At 35.9% G+C, this 26,655-nt stretch overlaps 2 protein-coding genes across 8 annotated transcripts; one reads left to right on the top strand and one right to left on the bottom strand.

The window, feature by feature from the left end:
- Positions 1–13,969: 13,969 nt before the first annotated feature.
- Positions 13,970–19,599, bottom strand: LOC108457220 (uncharacterized). Of its 7 annotated transcripts, none has more exons than XM_053024829.1 (16): positions 19,168–19,599; positions 18,999–19,093; positions 18,804–18,917; positions 18,459–18,563; positions 18,247–18,318; positions 17,653–17,765; positions 16,967–17,101; positions 16,587–16,721; positions 16,111–16,198; positions 15,963–16,034; positions 15,748–15,848; positions 15,377–15,494; positions 15,010–15,069; positions 14,787–14,897; positions 14,536–14,661; positions 13,970–14,372 (listed from the first exon to the last, which is right to left on the bottom strand). In XM_053024829.1, exons 1-15 carry the CDS (start codon positions 19,262–19,264, stop codon positions 14,551–14,553), a joined length of 1,527 nt encoding a protein of 508 aa, XP_052880789.1. In that variant the 5' UTR covers positions 19,265–19,599; the 3' UTR covers positions 13,970–14,372; positions 14,536–14,550. The 7 variants fall into 7 exon arrangements, with proteins under 7 accessions (XP_052880789.1, XP_052880790.1, XP_052880791.1 ...); XM_053024830.1 differs by having other exon boundaries at positions 16,587–16,718; XM_053024831.1 differs by having other exon boundaries at positions 16,587–16,655; positions 19,168–19,597.
- Positions 19,600–20,301: 702 nt separating this feature from the next.
- On the top strand, positions 20,302–20,883 carry LOC108455333 (serine/threonine-protein phosphatase 7 long form homolog). Its single transcript, XM_017753911.1, has one exon. It carries the CDS (start codon positions 20,302–20,304, stop codon positions 20,881–20,883), a length of 582 nt encoding a protein of 193 aa, XP_017609400.1.
- Positions 20,884–26,655: the final 5,772 nt, after the last annotated feature.

Raw genomic sequence — 26,655 nt, 5'->3', positions numbered from 1 at the left:
ATATATTGATTTTAAGAGAATTAAAAGATATAGAACCTCATTCCTTAAAAAGTTCTGCTGAACCCAAAAAGGATGAGAAGGAAATTCTTGAGACTTTCAATAAAGTCGAACAGAAAATAAAAGATTAAGTTAAAGAGGTTAAGGATGAAATACTAGTGCAAGATGATAGCTATTATATTTAGCCTATACATATATTTTCTCCAAATAGCTTTAAGCCTCACGAAAATTTGATAGTACTAGAATTTCTTTCACGAATTCTTAGTTTTAATACTTGATTTATTTTTAGCCATTTTGTATATTCTACAGGTTATGTTAAACAACCACCATCCTTTTAACCCAATCACGTACTTTTACTGTGTTGGAATTATAATTGGATGTGAGAATGGTTGGTTAAAGAACCAAAGAGGGATCAAAACACCAAAGTTGCCTCAACTTCCAATTTGTGCCTAATGTTCGATTTTACTAAGTCAAGGCATTATTAGAATCTTTTGATTGTGAAATAACTTTTAAGAATGTCTAGCCAAAAACATTAAACAAAGGCGTTTACGGAGAGGCAACTCTGTGGTTAAATTGTAACACCCCTAACCCGTATCCGTCGCCGGATTAGAGTTACGGAGTATTACAGTACAAACAAAACATTTAAACATACATTTCATACATTACTATAAAGATAATATAAAACAACTATTCGCATACATATCGTCCCTAAATCGAGTCCTCGAGGCCCTGGAAATACCTTAGAACCAATTCAGGACCAATTTAAAATCGTTTGGGAAGTTTATGAAAAAGTTACAAATTTTGGAATACAAGGGCCACACGTCCATGTGGCCAGGCCGTGTGCCTCACATGACTGAGACACACGCCCGTGTCTCAGACCGTGTAACATTCGAACTAGGGACACACAGGCGGTGTCCTAGCTCGTGTCCTCACCTATATAACTCTCTAAGTAGGGTCACGCGGTCGTGTCACATGCTTGTGTGCTAAGCCGTGTAACTCTTGAAATTGCCTCACACGCCTGTGTGCCAGGCCGTGTGTCACACATGGCTGAGTCGCACACCCGTGTCTCAGGGTATGTGGACCTAAATTTCACCCAAAATAAGCTATTTCCAACACCACATCATGCATAAACCTTTAGGCCTTATGTGCACATAACCAAAGCATCAAAACCCTATCAAAATACACATGTAATGACCAATTCAAGAGTCCTAAAATCAATTAACCAATATGCCATACAAGGCACCTCAAATGCAAAGATCAAAACTTACATAAACATGCATATTTGGTTACATTTCCATCATCAATTGTAATTCAACTTCTATCAAATCATGGTATTGACGAGCTCATCAATCATGGTATATATTATTGATACATGGAAATTATTGTACTAACTTGAATGTTGAGTTTGTGCATGTTAGGGTAATAATGCATTGAATGGATATATGAATGTTTATTATATTGTATTGAAAATATTAGGTAAGTATAATTCTTGTTACATGAGCTTACTAAGCACAAAGTGCTTACCCGCTTCCTTTTTCCCTGCTTTTGTAGTGTTAAGAGTGGGAGGTCGGATTTGGTGGAGACACATCACAATCGTCAACCTCGGGATTTCGGTATATAAAGAAACTTTGTTTTGGAAATCAATGGCATGTATAAGCTAACAAAGGAAATGTTAACGTGAAATGAATGTAAAGTTAGCCATTAGTATGGTTAACAAACCTGGTTTTAGATATGTGATGACGTTATCTTATAAATATGCATGAATTTATCTTGAAAATATGTTGAATTGATTTGATTGATGTGGATTGGTCTCGATTTAATATTGCAGGGAATGTTAGATATTTATAAAGGGGCTATATTGAATATAAAAAAATTAGTTCAGAACTCCTAGAATGCCTCGTACCTATTCCTAAATAAATACGGGTAGGGGTATTACATTTATTGGTATCAGAGCTACGGTTTAGCCGGTTCTAGGACTTATGTAGCAAATACGGGATTAGCTATACATGTCATTTAAATTATTATTGATAGTGTGATATCTCCGACCATTTAAAATGTGTTTTTCTTATAGTAATGTGATCCGATCGAGCTCAATCTGAGGAAGTCCGAGTCATGCTCCGCTTTGAGACAAAGAGAAGAAACTAGCAAGAGAAGGCCCGAGGTAGACGGTCAAGGAGGAGGCAAAAACAAATTTCTTTCAAATGATGAATGAATGGTTTAATTAATACTTAAGAACTAACCTCAGAGTGCGACAAGTTCAAGCTTCCTCCTGCTCCTCCACTGCTCCCGAGATCCCACAAGGTACAGTCTTGAATCTGTCGAAAAAGGAAAGCTCCAAGATATAAAATTCAAAATATGGGGTCAAGAATTTCGAAAGCAGCGATTGATGATGATTCCGAACGAGTGAATTCGGTTAGAAAACACTACTCGGGTTCTGGAGGAATTATCTTGTACACCAGAAGAATGTCTGAAATGTACTGTCTCACTGCTAAAAGACACAGTTTACCATTGGTGGAATACTAAAGCTTCAGTTGTTCCGAAAGAAGAAATTACATGGGAATTCTTTCAGACCGAGTTCAGAAAAAAAATATCAGCCAGAGGTTTCTCGATCAGAAAAGAAAAGAATTTCTTGAGTTGAAACAGGGTAACAGATTAGTATCTGAATATGAAAGAGAATTTGTTCGATTGAGTAAATATGCTCGAGAATGGGTACAGTCAGAAGCTAAAATGTGCAAACGATTCGAAGAAGGGTTAAATGAAGACATTAAACTACTGATCGGAATTCTTGAAATTCGAGAGTTTGCTACATTGGCAGAGAGAGCTTATAAAGCAGAAGAATTGAGCAAAGAAAAGAAACAGACTGAAAGGGAAGCTCGAATTTTTAGTAAAAGACCAATGGGAAAATCTCAGTTTTCTGCTTCAAAGAAATTGAAGAAGTATCACGATCGTTCTACTTCAGCCATTGGGTACTCGGGCAAAGAGCGAGGTTCTTAACGCACTAATCCAAGGCCTTCTACTCCATCAGTGACCAGTGTTGGCAGTGTTGGCACTCCTAAACCGAGATGTCAGTACTGTAATAAAGCTCATTTTGGTGAATGTCGATTAAAGAGCGGGGCTTGTTACCGATGTGGTTCTTTTGACCATTTCCTCAGATATTGTCCAGAAAGGGGTGAAAAAGAAGCTGAACAGATATCAAAGCTGAGTAATCCAGTTTCGAGAGGTAGACTACCTCGACCATCCGGTAATGTCAGTGGTAGTCGAGGAGCTACAAAAGATACTGCAGGTAGGCCTGAGGCACGAGCACCTGCTAGGACATATGCCATTCGTGCCAGAGAAGATGCCTTAGTACCCGATGTTATTACTGGTACATTTTCTTTACTTGATACTGATATTACTGCATTGATTGATCCTGGTTCTACGCATTCATATATATGTGTTAAACTTGCAATTATTAAAACTTTATCTGTTGAACCTATTGAATTTGTGGTTAAAGTCTCGAATCCCTTGGGCCAGTCTGTGTTGGTGGATAAAATTTGTAAAAATTGTCCAATAATGGTAAGAGGTTATTGTTTCTCGGCTGATTTGATGTTACTGCCATTTGATGAATTTGACGTGATATTGGGCATGGATTGGTTAACCCAGTATGATGCGGTAGTAAATTGTAGACAAAAATATATTGTGCTAAAGTGTTAGAATGATGAGTTGCTCCGGGTTAAATCTGATCAGACAGAGGGGTTATCTGATATGATTTAAGTAATGGCAGCATAGAGGTATGTCAAAAAAGGGTATGATGCTTACTTGGCTTATGTACTTGACACCAAAGTATCTGAGTAAAAAATACAAGCAGTTCCATTGGTATGTGAATTTTCCGATGTGTTTCCAAAGGAATTACCAGGATTGCCACCAGAAAGAGAAGTGGAATTTTCTATAGATTTGATTCCGGGAACTACTCTGATCTCCATAGCTCCGTATCGTATGGCTCCTACAGAATTAAAAGTTTTAAAGACACAGTTGCAAGAACTTGTTGATAGGGGTTTTGTCCGACCGAGTCATTCACCTTGGGGTGCTCCGGTTGTGTTTGTGAAAAAGAAAGATAGGTCTTTGAGATTGTGCATCGACTACCGGCAACAATAAAGTAACCATAAAGAATAAGTACCATTACCTGGATTGATGATTTATTTGATCACCGAAAGGTGCTCTCAGTTTTCAAAGATTGATCTTCGATCAAAGTTATTATCAATTACGGGTAAATGAGTCGATGTGCCAAAAAACCTTTAGAACCGTGCACGGGCATTATGAGTTTCTCGTTATGCCGTTTGGGCTAACTAATGCACTGCAGATTCATGGATTTGATGAACCGGAAATTCAGACCGTACTTTGACAGATTTGTAGTAGTATTCATTGATGATATTTTGATTTATTCTCAGGATGAAGAAGAACATGCAGAACATTTGAGAATTGTGTTGCAAATTCTACGAGAGAAACAGTTATATGCTAAATTCAGTAAATGTAAATTTTAGCTTCGAGAAGTGGGTTTTCTTGGACACATTATATCTGCCGAAGGCATCAGGGTAGATCTAAGTAAAATATCAGCTATTGTCAATTGGAATCCACCGAAGAATGTATCTGAAGTTAGAAGATTCTTGGGTTTAGCTGGTTATTATCGGAGATTTGTACAGGGATTCTCTATGATAGCTTCTCCAATGACTCGATTATTGTAGAAAGATGTAAAGTTCGAGTGGACTGATGAATGTCAACAAAGTTTCAACCGATTGAAAGACCTATTAATGAAAGCACCTGTATTAGTGAAGCCTGAACCGGGTAAGGAATTTGTTATTTACAGTGATGTCTCATTAAATGGTTTAGGTTGTGTTTTGATGCAAGAAGGTAAAGTAATAGCCTATGCTTCAAGACAACTTAAACCACATGAAAGAAACTACCCAGTACATGATCTTGAATTAGCTGCTATTGTATTTGCGCTGAAGATATGGTGCCATTACTTGTACGGTGAGAAATGTCATATTTATACTGATCATAAAAGCTTGAAATATTTGATGACACAGAAAGATTTGAATTTGAGACAGCGCAGGTGGCTTGAACTGATAAAGGACTATGATTTGATTATTGATTACCATCCGGGTAAGGCTAATGTTGTAGCTAATGCTTTGAGCCAGAAATCTCTATTTGCTTTACAAGTTATGAATACCCGGTTATCATTGACTGATGATGGTTCAATCTTAGCAGAATTAAGAGCTAAACCGACATTTTTACAGCAAATATGTGAAGCTCAGAAGAATGATGAGAAGTTACAAGTTAAACAGCACAATGTGAGTCGTAATGATTCAATTTCAGATTGGTTCGATGGTTGTTTATTATTCAGAGGTAAGGTATGTGTACCTCAGAATTCAGAGCTCATACAGAAGATTCTACGCGAGGCTCACAACGGTATTATGTCTGTACATCCGGGGAGTAATAAAATGTATAATGATCTAAAAAAGATGTACTTGTGGTCGGGAATGAAACGTGATATCTCTGAGTTTGTATCAAGGTGTTTAATATGTCAACAAGTTAAAGCTGAACATTAGGTACCTTCGGGGTTACTTCAGCCAATTACTATACCAGAATGGAAATGGGAAAGAATCACTATGGATTTTGTATCGGGGCTACCTTTGTCTCCGAGGAAAAAAGATGCTATTTGGGTAATTGTTGACCGATTAACAAAGTCAGCTCACTTTATTCCTGTACGTATGGATTATTCTTTAGATAAACTAGCTGAACTGTACATATCTGAGATTGTCGCTACATGGAGTGCTGTCTCCATTATATCGATAGAGATCTCCGATTTACGTCTCGCTTCGGGACAAATTGCAAGAAGCCTTGGGTACTCGGTTGTATTTCAAGATCGCATTTCATCCTCGATGATGGTCAATCGAGAATGTAATTCAAGTATTGGAAGATATGCTCGATGTTGTATACTAGAGTTTGAAGGTAATTGGGATAGGTATCTACCTTTGATTGAATTTGCTTACAATAATGCTTATCGTCTAGTATTAAAATGGCTCGTATGAAGCTTTGTATGGTAGAAAATGTAGAACACTTTGTTATATTGGATAGAGCTTAGTGAAAGGAATATACATGGGGTTGATTTGATCCGGAAATGTAAGAAAAGTAAAGGTTATTCGGGATAGTCTAAAAGCGACTTCGATCGTCAAAATCATATGCCGAACCTTAAACGAAAAGAGATTGAATTTCAAGTCGGTGACAAGTTATTTTTGAAAGTGTCTCCTTGGAAAAAGTCCTCCGATTCGGTCGAAAGGGTAAACCGAGTCCAAGATTTATCCGCCTTATGAAATCATAGAAAGAATTGGACCTATCGCTTATCGATTGGCATTACCACCGAACTTGATAGAATCCATAATGTTTTTCATGTATCTATGTTACGACGATATCGATCAGATCTTTCACATGTTATTTCTCGATGAGTAGAGATTCAACCGGATATGACTTACGGTGAAGAACCCACAAGATATTGGCATGGGAGACAAAAGAGCTTAGAAATAAAAGATAAATTTGGTGAAAGTATTGTGGCAAAAGCACGGATTGAGGAAGCGACATGGGAACTGGAGGAGGCAATGAGGAAACAATACCCAAACCTCTTTCTCGGTAAGATTTTCGAGGACGAAAATCCTTAAAGGGGAGAGTTGTAATGGCCTAAATTTAAGGTTATCGAACAACGGTTTCAGAACCTTAGATCCGTTTAAAGAGAAATTTATTTCAATATTTTTGCTTGAAAATTGATATGATAGGAAAATCGTATGAAAATATTGATAGAAAAATTTTACCGATTTAATGATTAGATAGAAAAAGAAATTATTGAAGAAATTGGGTAAGAACAAGGTATCGAGACCTCTATCTCGTAAAACTGAGTCAAAAATAATTTTATAAATATTTATAAAATGTTATTAATGTGGTATTAAAATTGCGTTAGGAAATTTTAATGTTTGGGTAGTCAATTAAATAAAAAGGACTAAATTGTAATAGGTGTAAAAGTTGCTAGAATGATTAAATAGCTTAAGAGTCTAATGAGAAAGGATTTAAAAGGGAATTAGACCCAAAATTTATTTGGGCTGGACGGCGAGGGTATGAAATCAGCAGAAAAATTGATAAATTAAGGGTAAAATTGGAATATTACAAAATAACTAAATAAAGCTAGGACTAAATAGGAAATATCTAGATTTCTCTTCATTTCTCTTCAATTCCAGCAGCTAAAAACGCCATAGGAGGGTTCTCTAAGCTGGTATTTCATAATTTTTGCACCAAGTGAGTTAATCCTTGCCTTTTTCTTGTAATTTTTGTGTTTCTAAGACTTTTACAACTACGTCCTACTATTAAATTCATTAGTTTTTGATTTCATGGATGAAATTGAAAGTCACCATGGTTGAGTGCTGTAAGTTTATGATGAAATAGAATGAAATTAAAGCTTTAATTTGTTTATGAGATGATTTTATTAGGTAATTTCAATAGAAATTGATTTTTAGGACCTAATTGTGAAAATGCTTGGAATTAAAGTCTATTGCTGAAATTCTGATTCCTAAAGGTTGTAAACTAGTTTAAGGTGATAGAATAAAATGTTAATTGAGAAAAATCAGCTCAATTGAGAGGCTAATTGAGTATGGACGAAATTATCATTTATTAAAAGCTTAGGGGAAAAATGGTAATAAACAGCTTGCACAAAAACAGTTTGGACAGCAGCAGTAGACTAACTTTGAAAAATCACCATAAATTTTAGAAATCGAATTAGAAGATGAAAAAAATATGGCATTAAAGCTTATTGAGTCTAGTTTTTCATAGAATAAATAATGCAAGGAATGGATTTGTAAATTTTGAGATATAATGAATTTTGTGAGACAAGATCAGAATGAATTCAGGTTCCCCTGTTCTGACTTTGAAAAATCATAAAAAATTTAATAAAAGCAATTATGGGCTTAAATTTATATGTATAGAATCCTTGATGAGTCTATTTTTAAGAGAAACAAACGATAACATCATTTGAGTTCTGTATGAAGAGATAATTAATTTTTAGTGAAGAAGGGTCAGAACTGTCGACAACAGAATAGGGGTGACTTTAAATAATAAACTGTACTTATTGGCTAAACCAAAAATTCTGAAAATTTTATGGTAAAAATATATATGAGTCTAGTTTTAGGTGAAATTAACAGATCTTAATTTGGAGTTCCGTAGCTCAAGTTATAAATAATTTAGTGACTATGACTCAAGTAGACAGCTTTGAATGAACTATAAATAATAGTTGAATTATAGAGAATGTTGCATATGAACATGAAATGTATTAAATTGATAATTAAATTTATTTATTTAGATCCGGAAGATTCAAATAGGAAGCTAGATCGAGGAAAGGAAAAATTTCAGGATTAGTAGATTTTTATTGTTTACAAACAAGTATCGAGGTAAGTTCATGTAACTTGAATTATATTCTTAAATGCTTGAAATGTATGTTTTTGATATGAATATGATTTGAATGTTCATTATATGAAAATTTATGAAACATTGATATATTTGATAAAAGGGGAAGAAATCCTGGTTGAATGAAAGGAAAATTCGATGGATCTCTGAAAAGGAATTGACGGTAAAAAGGATCTAGCCCGGACGGGTGATCCTAACTCGATATAGCCCTCCAAGAATATATGTAAAATGGATTTAGCCCGACGGGTAATCCAATTAGGGTCTAAATTTAGCTCGGATGATAATTCAGATCCAAGCTCATTAGAGTAATTGTCGTTGCAGGATTTAGCCTGGACCGGTAATCCCGACAATACTCTATGAGTTTATATTGCGGGATTTAGCTCGACCGTAATCCCGCCGCAAGGTTGAGGTTCATGGAGTGTGCTCTCTGAAATGGAAATGTGCGCACATGAATATGAATTGACGGACCCGGAATTGTACAATAAATGTGTACCTCTGAAAATCCATCGAAATTCTGATAAATTCAACGGGATAAATATGGAAAAATAACAAGAAAATAGAAATCATGGTATTGACGAGCTCATCAATCATGGTATATATTATTGATACATGGAAATTATTGTACTAACTTGAATGTTGAGTTTGTGCATGTTAGGGTAATAATGCATTGAATGGATATATGAATGTTTATTATATTGTATTGAAAATATTAGGTAAGTATAATTCTTGTTACATGAGCTTACTAAGCACAAAGTGCTTACCCGCTTCCTTTTTCCCTGCTTTTGTAGTGTTAAGAGTGGGAGGTCGGATTTGGTCTGAGACACATCACATCGTCAACCTCGTGGATTTCGGTATATAAAGAAACTTTATTTTGGAAATCAATGGCATGTATAAGCTAACAAAGTAAATGTTAACATGAAATGAATGTAAAGTTAGCCCTTAGTATGGTTAACAAACCTGGTTTTAGATGTGTGATGACGTTATCTTATAAATATGCATGAATTTATCTTGAAAATATGTTGAATTGATTTGGTTGATGTGGATTGGTCTCGATTTAATATTGCAGGGAATGTTAGATATTTATAAAGGGGCTATATTGAATATAAAAAAAAAATTAATTCGTAAACTCCTGTAATGCCTCGTATCCTATTCCGGCAATGAATACGGGTAGGGGTATTACATGATTTACTCAAATAATTTGAACTATTTAATTCAAAATTTAAATTTTTTATCGAGTTTTTCGAATCGAATCGGATTTTGCTCACCCCTAGCCTTATTTCCTTCAAAATTCAATGGAAATAAGATTTGGAGAAGATGAGTACATTTTTTCTTTTATTTGTTTTTAGTTTAATTTACTAATTACTATATTAACTTTTGTTTTTAACTTAAAAAAAATCACTTAAGTTATGTCCATCTATGTCTACTAACTATTCAAATGGTCTAGTTACCATTTAAGTCTATATGGTTTCTTACCATAGCCTTTAACCCCTTTAAACAAATAGAACTCTACTTTTACACTTTTTATGATTTAGTCTTTTTCACTTAATTAATCACGCAAACATTAAAATTTCTTAACGAAATTTTTATACAACCTTACTATAGTCCCATATACATTAAAATAATCATAAAATAATAATTTACTCATCATATTTGTGATCCTAAAACCATTATTCTGATTTCACTAAAAATGGGTTGTTATAACTTTTCCCCTTTAAAGGAATTTTTGTCCCAAAAAATAAGTTCAGGTATTGCACTTTCATAGCTTCTTCCAGTTCTCAAGTAGCCTCTTTTATTCCGTGTTATTGCCAGAGAACTTTAACTAACATTATGCTTTTTATTTCTCAATTCTTTAACTTCCCGAGCTAGAATTCTAATGGGTTCTTCACTGTACGTCATATCAGGCTGAATCTCAACATCAACTGGGGATATTACGTGTGAAGAATCTGATCGATACCATCGTAACATCGATACATGAAATACATTATAAATATTTTCTAATTCTGACGGCAAAACCAATTTGTAACCTACCGGCCCAATTCTCTCAATGATCTTGTACAACTCGATAAACCACAGACTAAGCTTTCCTTTCCGAACAAATCGAAAAACTTTCTTCCAATGTGATACTTTCAACAATACTTGTCATTGATTTAAAATTCAATGTCTTTTCTTTCAAATCTGCATAAGATATTTGTCAATCAGAAGCTGTTTTCAAACTATTTCATATCACTTTTACCTTTTCTTCGATTTCTCAAATCAAATCAACACCGAATATCTTTTTCTCACTCAGCTCAGTCCAGTATAACGAAGTTCGACACTTTCGACCATACAAATCTTTATACGGTGCCATTTTAATACTCGTCTGGTAACTGTTGTTGTATGCAAATTCAACCAACGGAAAAAATCTCTCCCAGTTACCTTCGAACTCTAAAACACAACATCGAATCATATTTTTAAGTACCTTAATTACTCGCTCAGACTGACCATCGATCTGTGGATGAAACATTATACTGAAATGCAATCGAGTACCTAGAGCTTCATGTAATTTACTCTAGAATCGATACGTAAACCGTGAATCTTTATCAAAGATAATAGAAAATGGCATACTGTGCAATCTAACAATCTTGGCAACATACAACTCTGCCAATCTCTCAAGTGAAAAATCCGTACGCACTGGAATGAAATGCACAGATTTCGTCAAACGATTTACAATGACCCACAGAGCATCTTTCTTTCTAAGAGATAGAGACAATCCCGATACAAAATCCATTGTGACACATTCTCATTTCCATTCTAGAACCATCACAGGTTGTAACAAACCAGAAGGTACCTGATGCTTGGCTTTAACTTGTTGACAAACCAAACATTTCAATATGAACCCTGAAATCTCCCGTTTCATACTTGGCCACCAATATATCTGTTTCAAATCGCCGTACAATTTATTACTACTAGGATGAATAAATAAGCTACTACATTGAGCTTTCTGTAAAAACTTTTGAATGAGATCAGAATTTCTCGGAACACAAATTTTGTCTTTAAAGTACAAACTGTCATCGAAACCAACATGAAAATCTGAATCAGATGTAGGCTTAACCTGTTTCCATTTAGTGATCAAATTTTCATCATATTTTTAAGCTTCGTAAATCTGTTGTAAAAACGTAGCTTTTAATTCAGCTAAAATTAAACTGTCATTAATCAACATCAATCGTGTGTTCAATGCTCGTAAAGCAAAAAAGATTTTCTACTCAAAGTATCGACAACAACATTAGCCTTTCCCGGATGATAATCAATGATCAAGTCATAATCTTTCAATAACTCAAGCCACCTACGTTTTCCCAAATTCAAATCTTTCTGTGACATCAAATATTTCAAGCTCTTGTGATCCGTGAAGATGTGACATTTTTCTCCGTACAAATGGTGTCACCAAATCTTCAAAGCAAATACGATAGCTGCAAGCTCTAAATCGTGAGTCAAATAATTTTTTTCGTGCAGTTTCAACTGTCGAGAAGCATACGATATTACTTTGCCCTCTTGCATTAAAACACAACCCAAATCATTCAATGAAGTATCACTATAAATCACAAATTCTTTACCGACTCTGGTTGAACTAACACAGGTGCCACAATTAACAAAGCTTTCAACTGATTAAAACTTTGCTGACATTTCTCCGACCATTCGAACTTAACATCTTTTTGCAATAGTTTCGTCAAAGGCGTTGCAATCATCGAAAATCCCTTGAAAAATCTTCGATAATATCCAGATCCAGAAAACTTTTGAATTCAGATACATTTCTCGGAGGTTTCTAGTCCACTACAGCTGAGATTTTACTCGGATCAATTCTAATACCATCTGCAGACACTACATATCCCAAAATTCCTACTTCTTGGAGTCAGAACTCATATTTGCTGAACTTAGCGAATAGTTATTTTTCGCATAAAGTTTGCAAAACAATTCTTAAATTCTGGGCATGCTTTGTCTCATCTCGTGAATAGATCAGGATGTCATCAATGAATACAACAACAAATCTGTCTAAATATGGTTTGAATATTTTGTTCATCAGGTCCATAAACACAGCAGGTGCATTAGTCAAACCAAATGGCATCACAAGAAACTCATAATGTTCGTACCTGGTTTTAAACATAATTTTCGACACATCAGAGTCTTTAACCCGTAACTGATAATAACCAGAACGAAGATTGATCTTTGAGAATACTGTCGCACCTTTCAACTGATCAAACAAATCATCGATACGTGGCAATGCAAACTTATTCTTGATCGTGACTTTGTTGAGTTGTTAGTAGTCGATACATAGTCGCACTGACCCTTCCTTTTTCTTAACAAATAACAAAGAAACACTCCAAAGAGAAAAACTATGCCAGGCAAAACCCCTATCTGTCAACTCTTGCAACTGTACTTTTAAACTTTTTCAATTCTATAGGTATCATTCTATACGGAACTATCAATATCGGAAATATTTCCGACATTAATTCAATAACAAACTCAATATCTCTAATTGACAGTAATCTTTAATATTATTATTGGACTCAAATATAATTATATTTAATATCGATTGTGCCAGTCTAGTGAATAGAGTGAAAAAGCGTGATTAAGGAAATCACTATTATGGGCACTCGTATCAAGGAGATTTACAAAACTATGGTCAATATTAAAACTGCGGTTATTTGTTTGGCCAACCGAAATTGTAATAAGGTGGCAAACTTTATTTGTAAAAATTCTATTACTAAATCTTATAATTGGACCTTTGATATGGATTATCCTGAGGATATCCATGCATTGGTTATAAAGTGATTCTATAAATTGAGTTGACCTTTCCGGTCCTTTTGTCAAAAAATAAAAAAAGCCTATTCCCATTATGCTATGAGCCAGTAACCTTTTATAGGTTTTCAGTTATCGGCTAGCACGCTTATTGATTAAGCTTTTATGCTTTTTGGGCTTTGAACGCATGCATTTTAGATTTGGTACGTTCGCCCAAAATATGTCTATGGAATTGGGTCATATAACCTTACACCATCATTAATCTATTAGTTTGAGCATTGATTATGCACCAGTTGATATTTTAAGTCACTTTGCATTACGTCCAGGGTGTTGCCGGCAGCAATCCTGAAAACAAGAGGAAAAGGTACGAGATAGGGGAGGGGGGGTTAGCTGATGTTTTTCTCAATCACCAGAAAGGTTGTAAGAACTACGCTTTTAGAAGGCAGTGCCCAATCAGTAAGATAAAGAGTAGAAAATATTAACAATTTCTGATATTCTAGTTAGATGGGATGGAGCAATAAAGTATGCATGTCATCTAATTTAATGTTTCCTTTGGTGATCTAAAAGTTAAAATATCCATCCTTGCATTTGCAGTTTAATGAATCCGACATTATAAGCATCACACTAATGCTTATAAAGAACCAACATACAAAATACGGAGTATGAATGGCAGAGCTTAATAATATTAGGATAGAATATTGGCTAGCTACTTGAAGAATTATATATGATCAAAACCAACCTCCTCTGTTTCATTCTAGAGGTTAGATCGGCTGCTTCTCACGGTGTTCTTCAAACATTCTAGATTCTGGAACTCGTGCTTCCAAACAAACATCTCAATGCATAATATAAACAAAGTTAGCAATTTTCATGAAGCTACAACATGCATGCCACATACCCCAAAATATAATGTACAGCACATAGATGACAGAAAATGAAACCCTCAAATTGAGATAAGGAAATACACACATTAAAATCAACAATATGCACAACTGCATAGCTGCTTGCCGGACCACGTCTTCCCAGTTCCCATGTCACATGATATGAAGCAAGGATTTTAGGGTTCTGATAACCTCATTAACACGTGACTCAGGTTCATACATGTATATCCTCCACTCACCATCCTGAGTTCAAATTCAATTACTAAGTTAATATCATAATTTAAAAAAAATAACCAGGCCCTTGAATTATTCTTCTGCTAATTATAAAATTAGTATCATACTTTTTTAAGAAAACACACACATATGAAATACATTTGTATATATAGATGAAAGTGTCCCACCTCACCAAGGTAGCATAGCATTAAGCTGAAATAGAACCCTGTCTTGCCTTCAGCACGAGTTCCTCAGTGGTTACACCAATAATCTCATTTGCACGTTTCAGTCCAACACAATAAAATCGTCCAATAGAATCCTGAATTCAAAAACATTTGCAACCAATTTATCCACAAGAAATGTATTAACTAACTTGAACCCAAAAGATGAATATATTTAACAAATATGAATATAATCAAGTTTATGGAGGTGGAATATAAGGACCCGAGAAACAATTTTCAACTTCTCTAGCTTTTCAACTGCATCATCCACATCAAAGTTACAGCTCTCCCCAAATTCCTCTTTAATTAGTTCCTCGCACCTTAGATCCAAGTCCTATATTGAATTGTTAAAAGGTTATGCTCTACTAAAATGGACCCACATAAAAATTTGTCACATTGAAGAATATCTATAAAGCAAGGAATGATGAAAAAATGATGATGCATACCTCCATGGTGGCTTTACCTTGCTCCATTAGTATAAAGAATGAGATGATTACCTCTTTCACCTGCAGTCAAGATTGTTGTTCAGAATAAAGGAATATTGTGGAACAGAAGGAAAATAAACAAATAGTAAAGCTCATTTGAAGATAAGACTCTGTTTGGTTTCATATCCTATATGCACTACACATCAAAGCTTCGCAACTGTGTAACCAAGCAATTAAGGCTTGGAATAGTGAAGGCTATACAGCTTCTCTTGCTTTCAATATGAATCAAAATAAAAAAATAGATGCTACAGTTTCTTGCTTTTGGCAGGAAAATGTACTAAAATTTCCGATACAAGACAGAAGGAAAAAAAAAAGGAATGCAACCTACTTCCTGTTGAATCACATCATCACACAAGTGAAGTAAAGTGCCCCTTCCACTATCGAGTTGTTTGTCATACATGGACTGTGTTATTAAATTCTGATATGTAGCCATGTTTGCTTCAAACCTAAAATGTAATATGAAAATAATAACACAAATCAATCAAACAATGTGAAACATGTAAAGCAACGGAGACACCAAGTAATTAAGTATAAGTGCCTATACAGCCAACCAGAGGCACCTGGGACAACATAGTATAAATAAGAGGACATCCCTTTACCAGCTTATATTTCTGAATGGATCCATCAACATTGATCCCACGACATATAGCAAAGAGCATAAGACATATTACATTTAATCCAAGATGGAGGAAAGCATACGTGAAATATGTCTTAGCGCAGTAACCAATCACAGTTGACAAAATGGCAAAGATGACCCAAAGATCAGCTGTAGGCATTTGAAGAGAACTAAACACAGTAACCTGTGAATAAAGGCACAATAATAGTGCATTCAATCAATATGAATACCAGGCAGAAATGAAGCAATGGTGGAAAGACAAGAACAGGTAACAGAGAAACATCATTGCTTAACTGACCAGCCCCACAACAGCAGAGGCAAGGAACTTGACCCAGTCCATGGGAGTTAATCCTGGATTTTTCTTTTCAGGCTGTTATGAAAAAACAAAAATAATATCATACACTTTGATCATATAAAAGCTTTGAGCAAAGAGATGAGAGACTCACAAGGACTATTTCCAGATCTGCCATTGGAATATTTTTGAAATGTTTTACGTATATTCCTCGATCCATATTTGGTTTGGGGCTAGCTCTCCTGGAAGTTCACCTCACATCTTAGATTTCTATGAATTGCTCTTCATGATTTTTATTTAACTAATTTAGAAAGACACCAAATCCATGAGCAGTTTAGCATTTTTTCCTAAAGAAAATATGATTCTCTATCCATAGAAATTTCTGTCTTGATGCCCTTTCTCCTTTCTTTTTCTTTACTAATAAGATAATTCTCTCAAGACCAAGAGAATAAGAAACTGAGGTGCTTTCAGAATACTGTTCCAACAATCAATATGTTCAACCTTGAAATAAAGTAGACCAATAAACTGGCTTTCTAATATATCCATATCAATTATTGAAGAAAGACATTATTGACAATTTCTAATTTATCTCAACTGGAAACTTGTATGGTAAGATGCAACATGCAGTACCTGTAGACAACAATAATCCTATCAAAAGTAGGCTCTTGGATTGTAGTCTTGCTCACCAATTTCTTGATGCTGCTTAATACAGAACAAGCAAGTAATTGACTAATGACACCGCCAGAGTTTAGGAAAGACATGCTGCTAATGATAAAATCATATAACTATTTAAGAGGAAAGATATGCAAATATTCGTACTGAAATTAAAACATAAAGCTAAAAAAAGTAGCTGCGTCAAAATTGTAAATTATCAAGACTAGTTCAAATTTAATGATGATGGCATGGAAAGCATCCTACAAGTGGCTTGCTTAGAAAGCACTTAGATGGTATATATGTTCATAAATAAGTACTGTCCTCGAAAATAAAAGCATAAGGTGGTACTTCACAACCTTAGGTCCATATTTTCAAGACGGATCCGATCAACAAACAAATCTTCACTGTCTGCTTCAGGGTTAATTTCATCATCCTTCTTTGGCTCTTTCTTATGTCGTTCTCTTAATCTTCTGTTCAAAAGTTTTTCCAATCTGCAAGGATCATATCTCTGGAAAGCATTAAAAGGAAGAAAAACAAAATGTATGAAGCAATCAAGTCTACAAGAAAGAGAAGAAAGATATTAGTGGTGGATCTTGGGACTAAGTTTTGGAGGCATAATTAAAATTTTCAAATATTTTGTGAGAATAATGAGAATTTTCAAAAATTTTAGGAGTACTTAATTAAAAATTTCAAGGAAGTAACGAAAATGTCCAAAATTTTTTGCTCTTTTTTTTTTGGGGGGCTTGGCCATTACCATCCACCCCTGGCATCTCATGGCGAACTCTATATCCTTTGCAGTAAATTAACAATTTAGGACCCTTAATAAATGAAGACCGCAGAATGGTCAAACATTACCTCAACCTACCAGTCATACTAATTCCAAGATATTTTGAGTTACAGAAAATTTTGTTAAATTACATTCCATAGGCTTAACCATAGTCAGTTTTCCAATTACCTCTAAGCAACTGTATCTAAAGGTGCTTTAGCCAAAAATATACCAAAACAACTCATAAAAGGTAATAATTTCCCTAAAGATGCTCACCGTGTTAGCCTTAAAAGAAATGTCCAAAGACGTGTAATGATCATATCCACCTTCTCCATGAAAAAATAATCCGTTGTACGATCAATTCCTATCCCACGTCTGAAGATAATGTACTAAAAGACAAAATGATTTATGCTTAGCTTAGGAGAGAGGGATATCAACTAATACATCTGAATCGAATATGTATAAGCAAGCATATCCAAAACTTCTTTGATGATATGGTATTGAAATGACTCTGCACTTTTAATGTAATTTATGGATATATTATATCTTTAGAGTAATAATATGGCATGTGCATAATCATTGAGAAAATCATCTTTTATAGGTCTCAAGCATAATATTATGCCATTAACCAAAACAAGTCTCTGGACTCCGATCCGTCTGATGTACAAATACATAGCAAAAACCACACGGAAAATACAGAAAAAATACAAACTAGTGAAAACTAACTGCTCAATAAAGAGAAGAAGCTCAAAAATCAAAATCCTTCTGGTTTTTTCATATGACAAACTCAAGAGCAACTTCGTCTTACTAGTGAGTGTCCGAAACAACACAAACAATGATGCACCTTCTATGCTAAATTGTAATCACAACCTTATCAGCAAAATCAGGAAGGTTTGGTTGGGGGTGCTCTGAAAAATATCTCTTCAGAAGTGTCTTGTCAATCTGCATTCAATGAAAACAAACTGCGTAAGATAAAAAAAGAATAATATTATTAACACAGAATAAAACCCACTCGGTATATTGATATAAAGATTCAATAACTGGAGATGATAATATACAAAACAGACGAAGTTGCAGATGACCTTAGATTCATCAACTATTATGGGAAGGTTAAGAAGATATTGCCCTGCAAGTGCGACATCAATCTCCTCATCTGTAGCAATCTTAAAATTACTCTTCTCCATCACCTGTACACCAAAGGGAAATTCAACTACCATCGTGATGCTAAATTAGCAGCCAAAATAAGTAGCATATATGGTGTTGTTGGAATCAATTTTAGTTATGTTAATGGAAACATCAGAGACACACTTATCATAAATGAAATTCAAGTCATCATATCAATAACACTTGCTTGCACAAAATAAATGGTGTTATTATACATAGAGAACATTGTTTCTGTTTTACCCGTTAGAAGCAGAGCAGAATACCTGAAATAAATATGTCAAGAAATTCTGTTCAAGTACATCTACTTCTTCAGAAGATAAATTTTGCTGCTGCAATTTCTGAGCCCCATGTACAGGGTCGAAGAGGGAGTATAATTGCTGCGGACATAAGTCCAACTAAAATTAGGGAGAAAGGGAAGGAATAGGAACAAAATGCTTCAAGGATTATGTTTGTAATACCATTAAATCCTCAAATTGGAGAAGATACCAAGCTCGTATCGTGTACTCAACTCTCTTGCAGAACTTTAAAAACTCGGCCCGATCAGAACTATGTTCTGTAACGCGCGAATGAAATTAGTTAAAAGGACAGTAAGAGAAACCCAAAAAGAGGAAGTGGATAAATGGATACCAATTAGGTTGGCTAAAGTCATGATGAGCTTGGGCTTTAGGATGGGGATGACGGATTCACGCTCTAATCGAATAACATCCTTGTTTTTGGTGTCCATGGCAGAGACGTGGGTGTGGATTCAAAGACGATGAAGAAGGAAGAAAGAAACGGCAAGTTTTATTGCTTTATGGGATTCATGGCGTGGGATGAAAGGCAAGGTAAATCGTAACTCCCAAGACTCTACATCCATCTATTTTAACTTTAATTGCAATTTATAAAGCATTTAATCCAATTTTACATGGTAACTGAGTTTACAGCATTAATATCTCCTTTGCTAATGGAAATTCTGGCCTCTGCATTTTGGTTTTGTCAGCATCGCCTTATCCGGGGCCGACGGAATAATAATTAATAATTACTTAAGCCAACCATCAAAATGCAAACGGAGGCTGCAACATCAACACTATCGCCGTGTTTGGAGGAGTGCTGCCTTAATTTTTTTATATTTAATATAAAATTATTTGGTTAATCCGCAAATTTGCTTTTACCATTATATTCTAACTTTTGTCTCGTTAAATATAAAGGGGCCAGGTGGAAAATTAATTACCGAGATAGGTCATTTCTCCCAAAAACGCGTCTATGTTAGCTTGTTGTCAGGGGATAAAGTAGGAAAATACTTCCTCAAGGAAGCGTTTTCCCTGTGCATGAATAATACCAACGGCTACTTTTTTGACCATTGATAACTCCCAACGGTAAAAATAAAACTATAAAAACCCCTACCCCTTTCATTTTTTTCACACTTAAATCCTTTCCATCTTCAATCTTTCAATATTCTCTCAAATCTCTCAAATTTCTCTTAAATTTCTCTCAAATTTCTCTCAAAGCTCTCGTTAATTTTTTCAAAAAAGTTATAATTTTATTTTTTCTGAATTTATTTTTTTAAATCAAAAAAATTTGATCGTGTTAGCAATGGCCGGAGAATTAATTCGTCTCGATGATAAACACATATTCGTCAAACAAATGAAAATGGTAAGTGTTAAATTTAATTTTTAAATATTATTTAAGATTTTTTTTCATTTATGCAATTTTAAATAATTTTTGTTTTATTATTTCTTATAAAAGTCTGTAGATCGGATATTGCAATACTATATCCGTAATATGGCTGGTCCTCCATCACCATTGATAGAGAATTATCTGCGGGAAGCGGGTTTTTGGCAAGTGGCTACGATAGGCCGGGGGTGCAAGTTGGATCCGAAACTCATTAGTGCGTTGATAGAGAGGTGGAGACCCGAGACGCACACATTCCATCTTCCATATGGAGAGTTTACTATCACTTTGGAAGACGTGCATTTGCAATTGGGATTGTCGGTGGACGGGGACGCAGTCACTGGGTCCGTTCATTCTGCTGATTGGGGAGAGGTATGCTATGAGCTTTTGGGTGCTATTCTGGATAATATTAACGGAGGTCGGATCGAGATGGGCTGGTTACGGGACAAATTCCCAGAGCCGGATGATGATTCTATCGAACTAGAAAGAATACGATATGCTCCGGCATACATTTTTGAGATAATTGGAGATTATTTGATGCCGGACTTGTCACGAAACCTTGTACATCTAAGATGGCTGTTGAAACTTGTTGATTTTAGAGCAGCTGGTGAATTTAGTTGGGGGTCTGCCATGTTGGCAACACTGTACCGGGAGATGTGCGGGGCGACGCGACCGAATAAAGCGAAAATCTGAGGTTGCCTATCTCTACTGCAATTATGGACACAGTTTCGCTTTCCATTTTTACGTCCTCGAGTGGACCACCCATATACATTCCCACTCATAATGAGGTAAATTTTATATTAGATTTTACAATTATTACGTAGATTTAAAATATAATCGTATGCTAAAAGTTTATTTAATTAGGTAGAACCATTTGGCAAGTTATGTTGGATTACCTACCTCTCTTGAAGATATACGACTTCTATTAGACCAACGATCGGAAGCACAAGTAAATATTTAAAAAAATAGATATACATACATAATAAAATAGTCGATTCGTATTTAGCATTTAGTATTATGTATATAACTAATATTTCCATCATTTTCATATAGTTTCAATGGACACTATATGAAGATTCGACAATTCGGGCAGTAATTCCGGATGAATACTTGTAAAATCTGAACGCTTGGCATGTGAAGGTCCCATTGGTAAACTTTGCGATCGTGGAGATGCACCAATTAGACAGAGTATTACGGCAATTTGGATTCCGAAAACCAATTCCCGTGGCACCTGATGTGTTGGATGATCATCATAGAATGACTTACGGCAATTGCATACGGATTGGCCGAGATTCTGGTCACACTTTATCTAAATATGGGAAGATCGGTATAATTATATACCTACTCGGGAACCGATCATTGTTCCAAAGTTAGCGTGCGTGCCGGAATACATGCCATGGTTTAAGATCAATGGCAAGCCATATTTATTATTGGAAGAGGAGAGGCTACGGCAATTGCGTGTCCAAAGGGAACGACGTGGCCCTTTAAATCCAAGAAAAATGGATGACGACGCAGGCCCATCAACAACGCCCACACAATCACCCGGCCTATAACAGTGCTCATACAATCAGCAGGCCTAGCAACAGCACCCACACAGTCACCGGGCCCAACACTTCAACCGACGACACCCACAGCACAGCCTTTTCAGATGATGCCAGGTGCGTATCCTAGCCCTTTTATGTATCCTAACCCATATATGTTTTATTTTTCTAGTCTTATGACAGGTTGGAATGCATGGCCCGGTTCATCTTCATTTTCGATTATTTTAAGTGGACCACCGATCTATAGGCCGCCATCGTACTCGAGATCGCACGAGGGGCCGTCGGGGAGCTCTTCTTTTTACCAATCCCCATCACCTTATAGGTTTCAAACACCTTCGCCATTGATGATGCAAACACCTCCGCAGTCACTATTCTCTCAAGGTGGGTCATCCTCCCAACACCCACAACCAGATCCCTTGCTGGAGGAACCAAAATCTTTGCCGGAGCAACCACAACCCGCGCTGAAAGCTAGACAAAAGAGGAATCCAGTGCATAACCGTCGACGACCTCTATGTGGCACTGAATCCGACAGGCACGGACATTGATTTTTATTTTAATATATTTGTACAAACATTTTGAATATTTTTATATTATTTAATGTAATAAAATAAAAGGTTGTTTTGAATAAAGTAATTGTAATTTAGTCTTATATTTTTAATAAAATAGAAATTCTTTTGAATAAGGCAATATTTTAAATATTTTATATTATTTCATGTAATAAAATATAAATAATTACAACAACTATCAACTATTGCAATTTGGACATGATCTACTTGTATGGCCTAGGTTCCTACACCATCCGCACAACTTCTGTTGATTGGTTATTTCTCGGATATCCATATTGTTGTGTATTCTAATATAGCAATGTCAACCCTTTAGTTTGCGCCGCAACTCTCTCCGGTAACAGCTTAAACGGAACAAGCGATACAGACGGTCACTTACGTTTATCTAGGACCGGTGGGAATACGTGTCTCCACATGTTGTACATGTATTCTAATTTGTCAACTCCGTCGACATAGCTCATGGGATCCAGACGAAGATTCTGACAAGCTGCAATTACATGAGCGCATGGATAACGAAGTGCGTTAAACTTCCCATAGTCGCAAGTCCTATTTCTCAAGTGTACACGATATTGCTTGCCAGTAATACCTTGGTGCGGTCTGTTAAACTCTGTCACACGAAACCATAAGTTGTCTCGATCGTGACACACTGTGTGCATAGTGTTCGTCCGCGCCTTCACATTGTTAATTTCTTGCAATACCTTCGTGCACCATACATGGTCTCCCTGCATTTGGCCTGTATAACTCGCTGCTAGCTTTGGAAATAGCGCCGCTAAACGAAAATATGTCTCTCGCACAATTGATGTTATCGGTAAATGACGCGTCCCTTTTAGAACAGAATTTATGCATTCAACCAAGTTTAAGGTCCTATGACCATATCGTATGCCACCATCGTATGCTTGTGTCCACTATTAGAAAGGTATGTTACATAGGTAGTCATGGCCTTCTTTATTAACTGAACGAAAAATCGCCAACATCTCATGAAAACGGTTTTTACTTATCTCATACCATGCCAATATAAGTTGATAGCGAAAATTACGTACCACTCTTCCATTTAGAATAAATTGAATATTACAAACAAAATTATATTAATAGAGATTAAGTTAAATACTCATATTGGTCACTTGCCGTCGTTCACTTTTAGATAGATATTGGCTGTTGTAGTTGGAAGCAACGTGCCTTAGGCAATACCGATGGTGTGTGCGAAGCCATAGACTTCCCTGTCGCTCAATTGCAGCTAGTATTCTGGTGCCTCAATCCGATATAATGCAGATATCAGGTTGGAGGCAGGCATGCCTCCTTAACCTAGAAAGAAAGAAATCCTAGCCATCAGCTGACTCCCCCGATGTTATTGCAAACGCAATTGGAAGGATTCTCCCACTGCCATCCTGTACCACTGCCAGCAATAGTCGATGGGTATATCTACCAAACATAAAGGTACCGTCAATTTGTACCAATAGCTTGCAGTATAGAAATGCGTCTCGGCATTGCTTAAAGGTCCAAAACAGACTTTTGAACACTTGGCATCTACGGAGCAATCGGTCGTTGTAGTACGCAGGTTTCATTTCAAGGTCTGTTATGCAACCTGAGACGTATCTTTCTAGCACTTGACACCACTGCCATATTTCATTATATGAAGCATCCCACCCACTATACATCTTCTCCAACGCCTTCTGCTTAGCTATCCAAGCCTTATGGTAAGAGGGTGTGTACCCCATTTGGCTACAAATATTGGCAATTAAGACCGGCACTAAAGTCCTGAGATCTGCCTTCACTGTGGGTAGTATTAAGTTAGCTAACATAGCTGAATCTATCTTGGGATGATCTTGTGAAATACCTGTCAACGAAGTACGTTAAATAATACAATATTACATAATAACAATATTATTAAAAAACCTTAAATATTTTACCTGCAGCACATGTATGTGGACCTTTGTACTTTTTTATCTCCCACAACCCTGTTCTTTTCCTCAACGAGGCGTAGATTTTCCATGAACATGTACCGTCTTGCACTGTACATTTCACTTCAAACTTATCAGATTTAGATTTAACCACTTGGTAGTTAACACTGTTATTGATGCTATGTTGTTTCAATGAACCAAGAAAACTATCATTATTGGAAAACTCCTTACCAACTTCAAATTCACTCGAATCCAATAACGAACTTGTACGATCACGCATTCTGTGTGGTAGATCTGAAAACTCCAACGCATTATCTACAGATAGATTGACATTATGCATGTGGGCTGGAGACGAGTATGCCCTGAATCGTGGATCTTCTTCTTCATCTGAACCCTCTTTAACATCTTCAAGTTCAGTTGGAATAGGCTCTGGTTCAGAAAATAATCCAACTTCTACACCATCAGGGTCGGGCTCTCGAAGTGGATCTACATCGGACTCATCATCTAACCCACCATCATCTGCGACGTATGAGGTCCCCTCACTGGTGGACGTCATAAGGAGTACATCATCCCTTCTTCTGGGCATTTCATAACGTCCCCAATTGGATGTAGATTGCCAACCACTAGAAGTTGATGTCGTTCCCTAGTACGTATTTTCAGCATCAAACATCGATCCACCGAGATGCATGTCCCATCCACTGACGGAGTGTCGTGCAGGGGTTGTGTATTCCATACCGATACCAAACACCGGCTATTCCGTGTTTTGTAACCCACTAATGAAGTGTTGGGCAGGAGCCGTGTATTCCTCTCGAACAACAGTCGCAAATGTATCATTTAGGGATGCAAAATGTACATATAACTAAAGATAGGGTGTTCCACTAGCGAGATGAGTCTGCACTATTGCCTCCAAGCCACGAGCACCTCTGATGTCGAACGAGTCATATATCACAGGATCAACAGAAGCACAAAATTGATACTTAATAGATAAAACTTTCATTGGCATTGTTCCAAAGATTTTATGCCTAATTTTTTTGCGAAGTTCTGTCAAATCAATGTGCTAGTTAAAAACCAATCGAGTTGTATTCTCCGATAAAAACACAACATCGTTCTCAGTGTGACGAACCTCACCATCATAGTAAATAACATCATTAATACGTTCACTCATCTTTAATTTCTATCCTTCTTAGACTCTCTCTTTTGTTGCTGTAAGTTATGCAATCTGAGAAAAAAATTTGGCTCATTTATAACCTCAGGCCAAATAGGAACTATTGTAGCAAAAGAGCGTCCACGTGGGAGCTTCTTTCAGTATTTTTGCTGACATTGCATCTTGCTTGAAGCGTTTTTGACACTATTTGCTCAGAAACATCTTCTCAAAATTATTTTTTTAGAAACCATTATAGCAAATTAGCGTCACGTGGGAACTTCTTTCAGTACTTTTGCTAACAATGCATCCTGCTTGAAGCGTTTTTAACACTATTTGCTCAGAAACGTCTTTTCAAAATTATTTTTTCAGAAAATACTATAGCAAAAGAGCGTCCACGTGGGAGCTTCTTTCAGTACTTTTGCTGACAATACATCCTACTTGAAGCGTTTTTGACACTATTTGCTCAGAAAAATCTTCTCAAAATTATTTTTTCAAAAACTACTGTAGCAAAAGAGCGTCCACGTGGGAGCTTCTTTCAATACTTTTGCTGACAATGCATCCTACTTGAAGTGTTTTTGACACTATTTGCTCAGAAACGTCTTCTCAAAATTATTTTTTTTAGAAAATACTATAGCAAAAGAGCATCTATGCGGGAGCTTCTTTCAGTACTTTTGCTGACAATGCAACTGCTTGAAGTGTTTTTGACACTATTTGCTCAGAAACGTTTTCTCAAAATTATTTTTTCCAGAAACTACTGTAACAAAAGAGCGTCCACGTGAGATCTTTTTTAAATTAACAAATAATTTAATTAAGTAACCCTAAACCCCAAACCCTAATTTATTTGATTTTTTCGTTAATACCCTAATACCCTAAACCTTAAAAGCCTAATCTAAATTTTTTAAATTTATAATTAATTTACTCAAGTAACCCTAAACCCTAATTTATTTGATTTTTTCCTTAAAAACCATAAACATTAAACCATAATCTAATTTTTTAAAATTTATAATTAATTTAATTAAGAAACCTTAAACCCTAATTTATTTAATTTTTTCCTTAAAACCCTTAAATTTAAAAGCCCAAAACTCCCAAAACCCTAACCCTGATTGCAAAAAACCATAACCCTAAAAAAAGAGAAAACGCTTCCTCAAGGAAGCATTTCTTCCACGTGGACTGAAAGTGCACCCTCAAGGAAGCATTTTCTGTCCACATAGGCAAAGCGCTTCCTTGAAGAAGCGTTTTCCTGCTTTTTCCCCTGACAACCCGTTGGTGTAGACGCATTTTGTAGAATTTGGCCAATTCCAGTAATTAATTTTCCACCT

Source organism: Gossypium arboreum, unplaced genomic scaffold (assembly GCF_025698485.1).
Source record: "Gossypium arboreum isolate Shixiya-1 unplaced genomic scaffold, ASM2569848v2 Contig00178, whole genome shotgun sequence".
NCBI lineage: Eukaryota > Viridiplantae > Streptophyta > Magnoliopsida > Malvales > Malvaceae > Gossypium > Gossypium arboreum.
The sequence above is the reverse complement of the archived record's forward strand: the minus strand, read 5'-3'. Positions and strand labels throughout refer to the sequence as shown.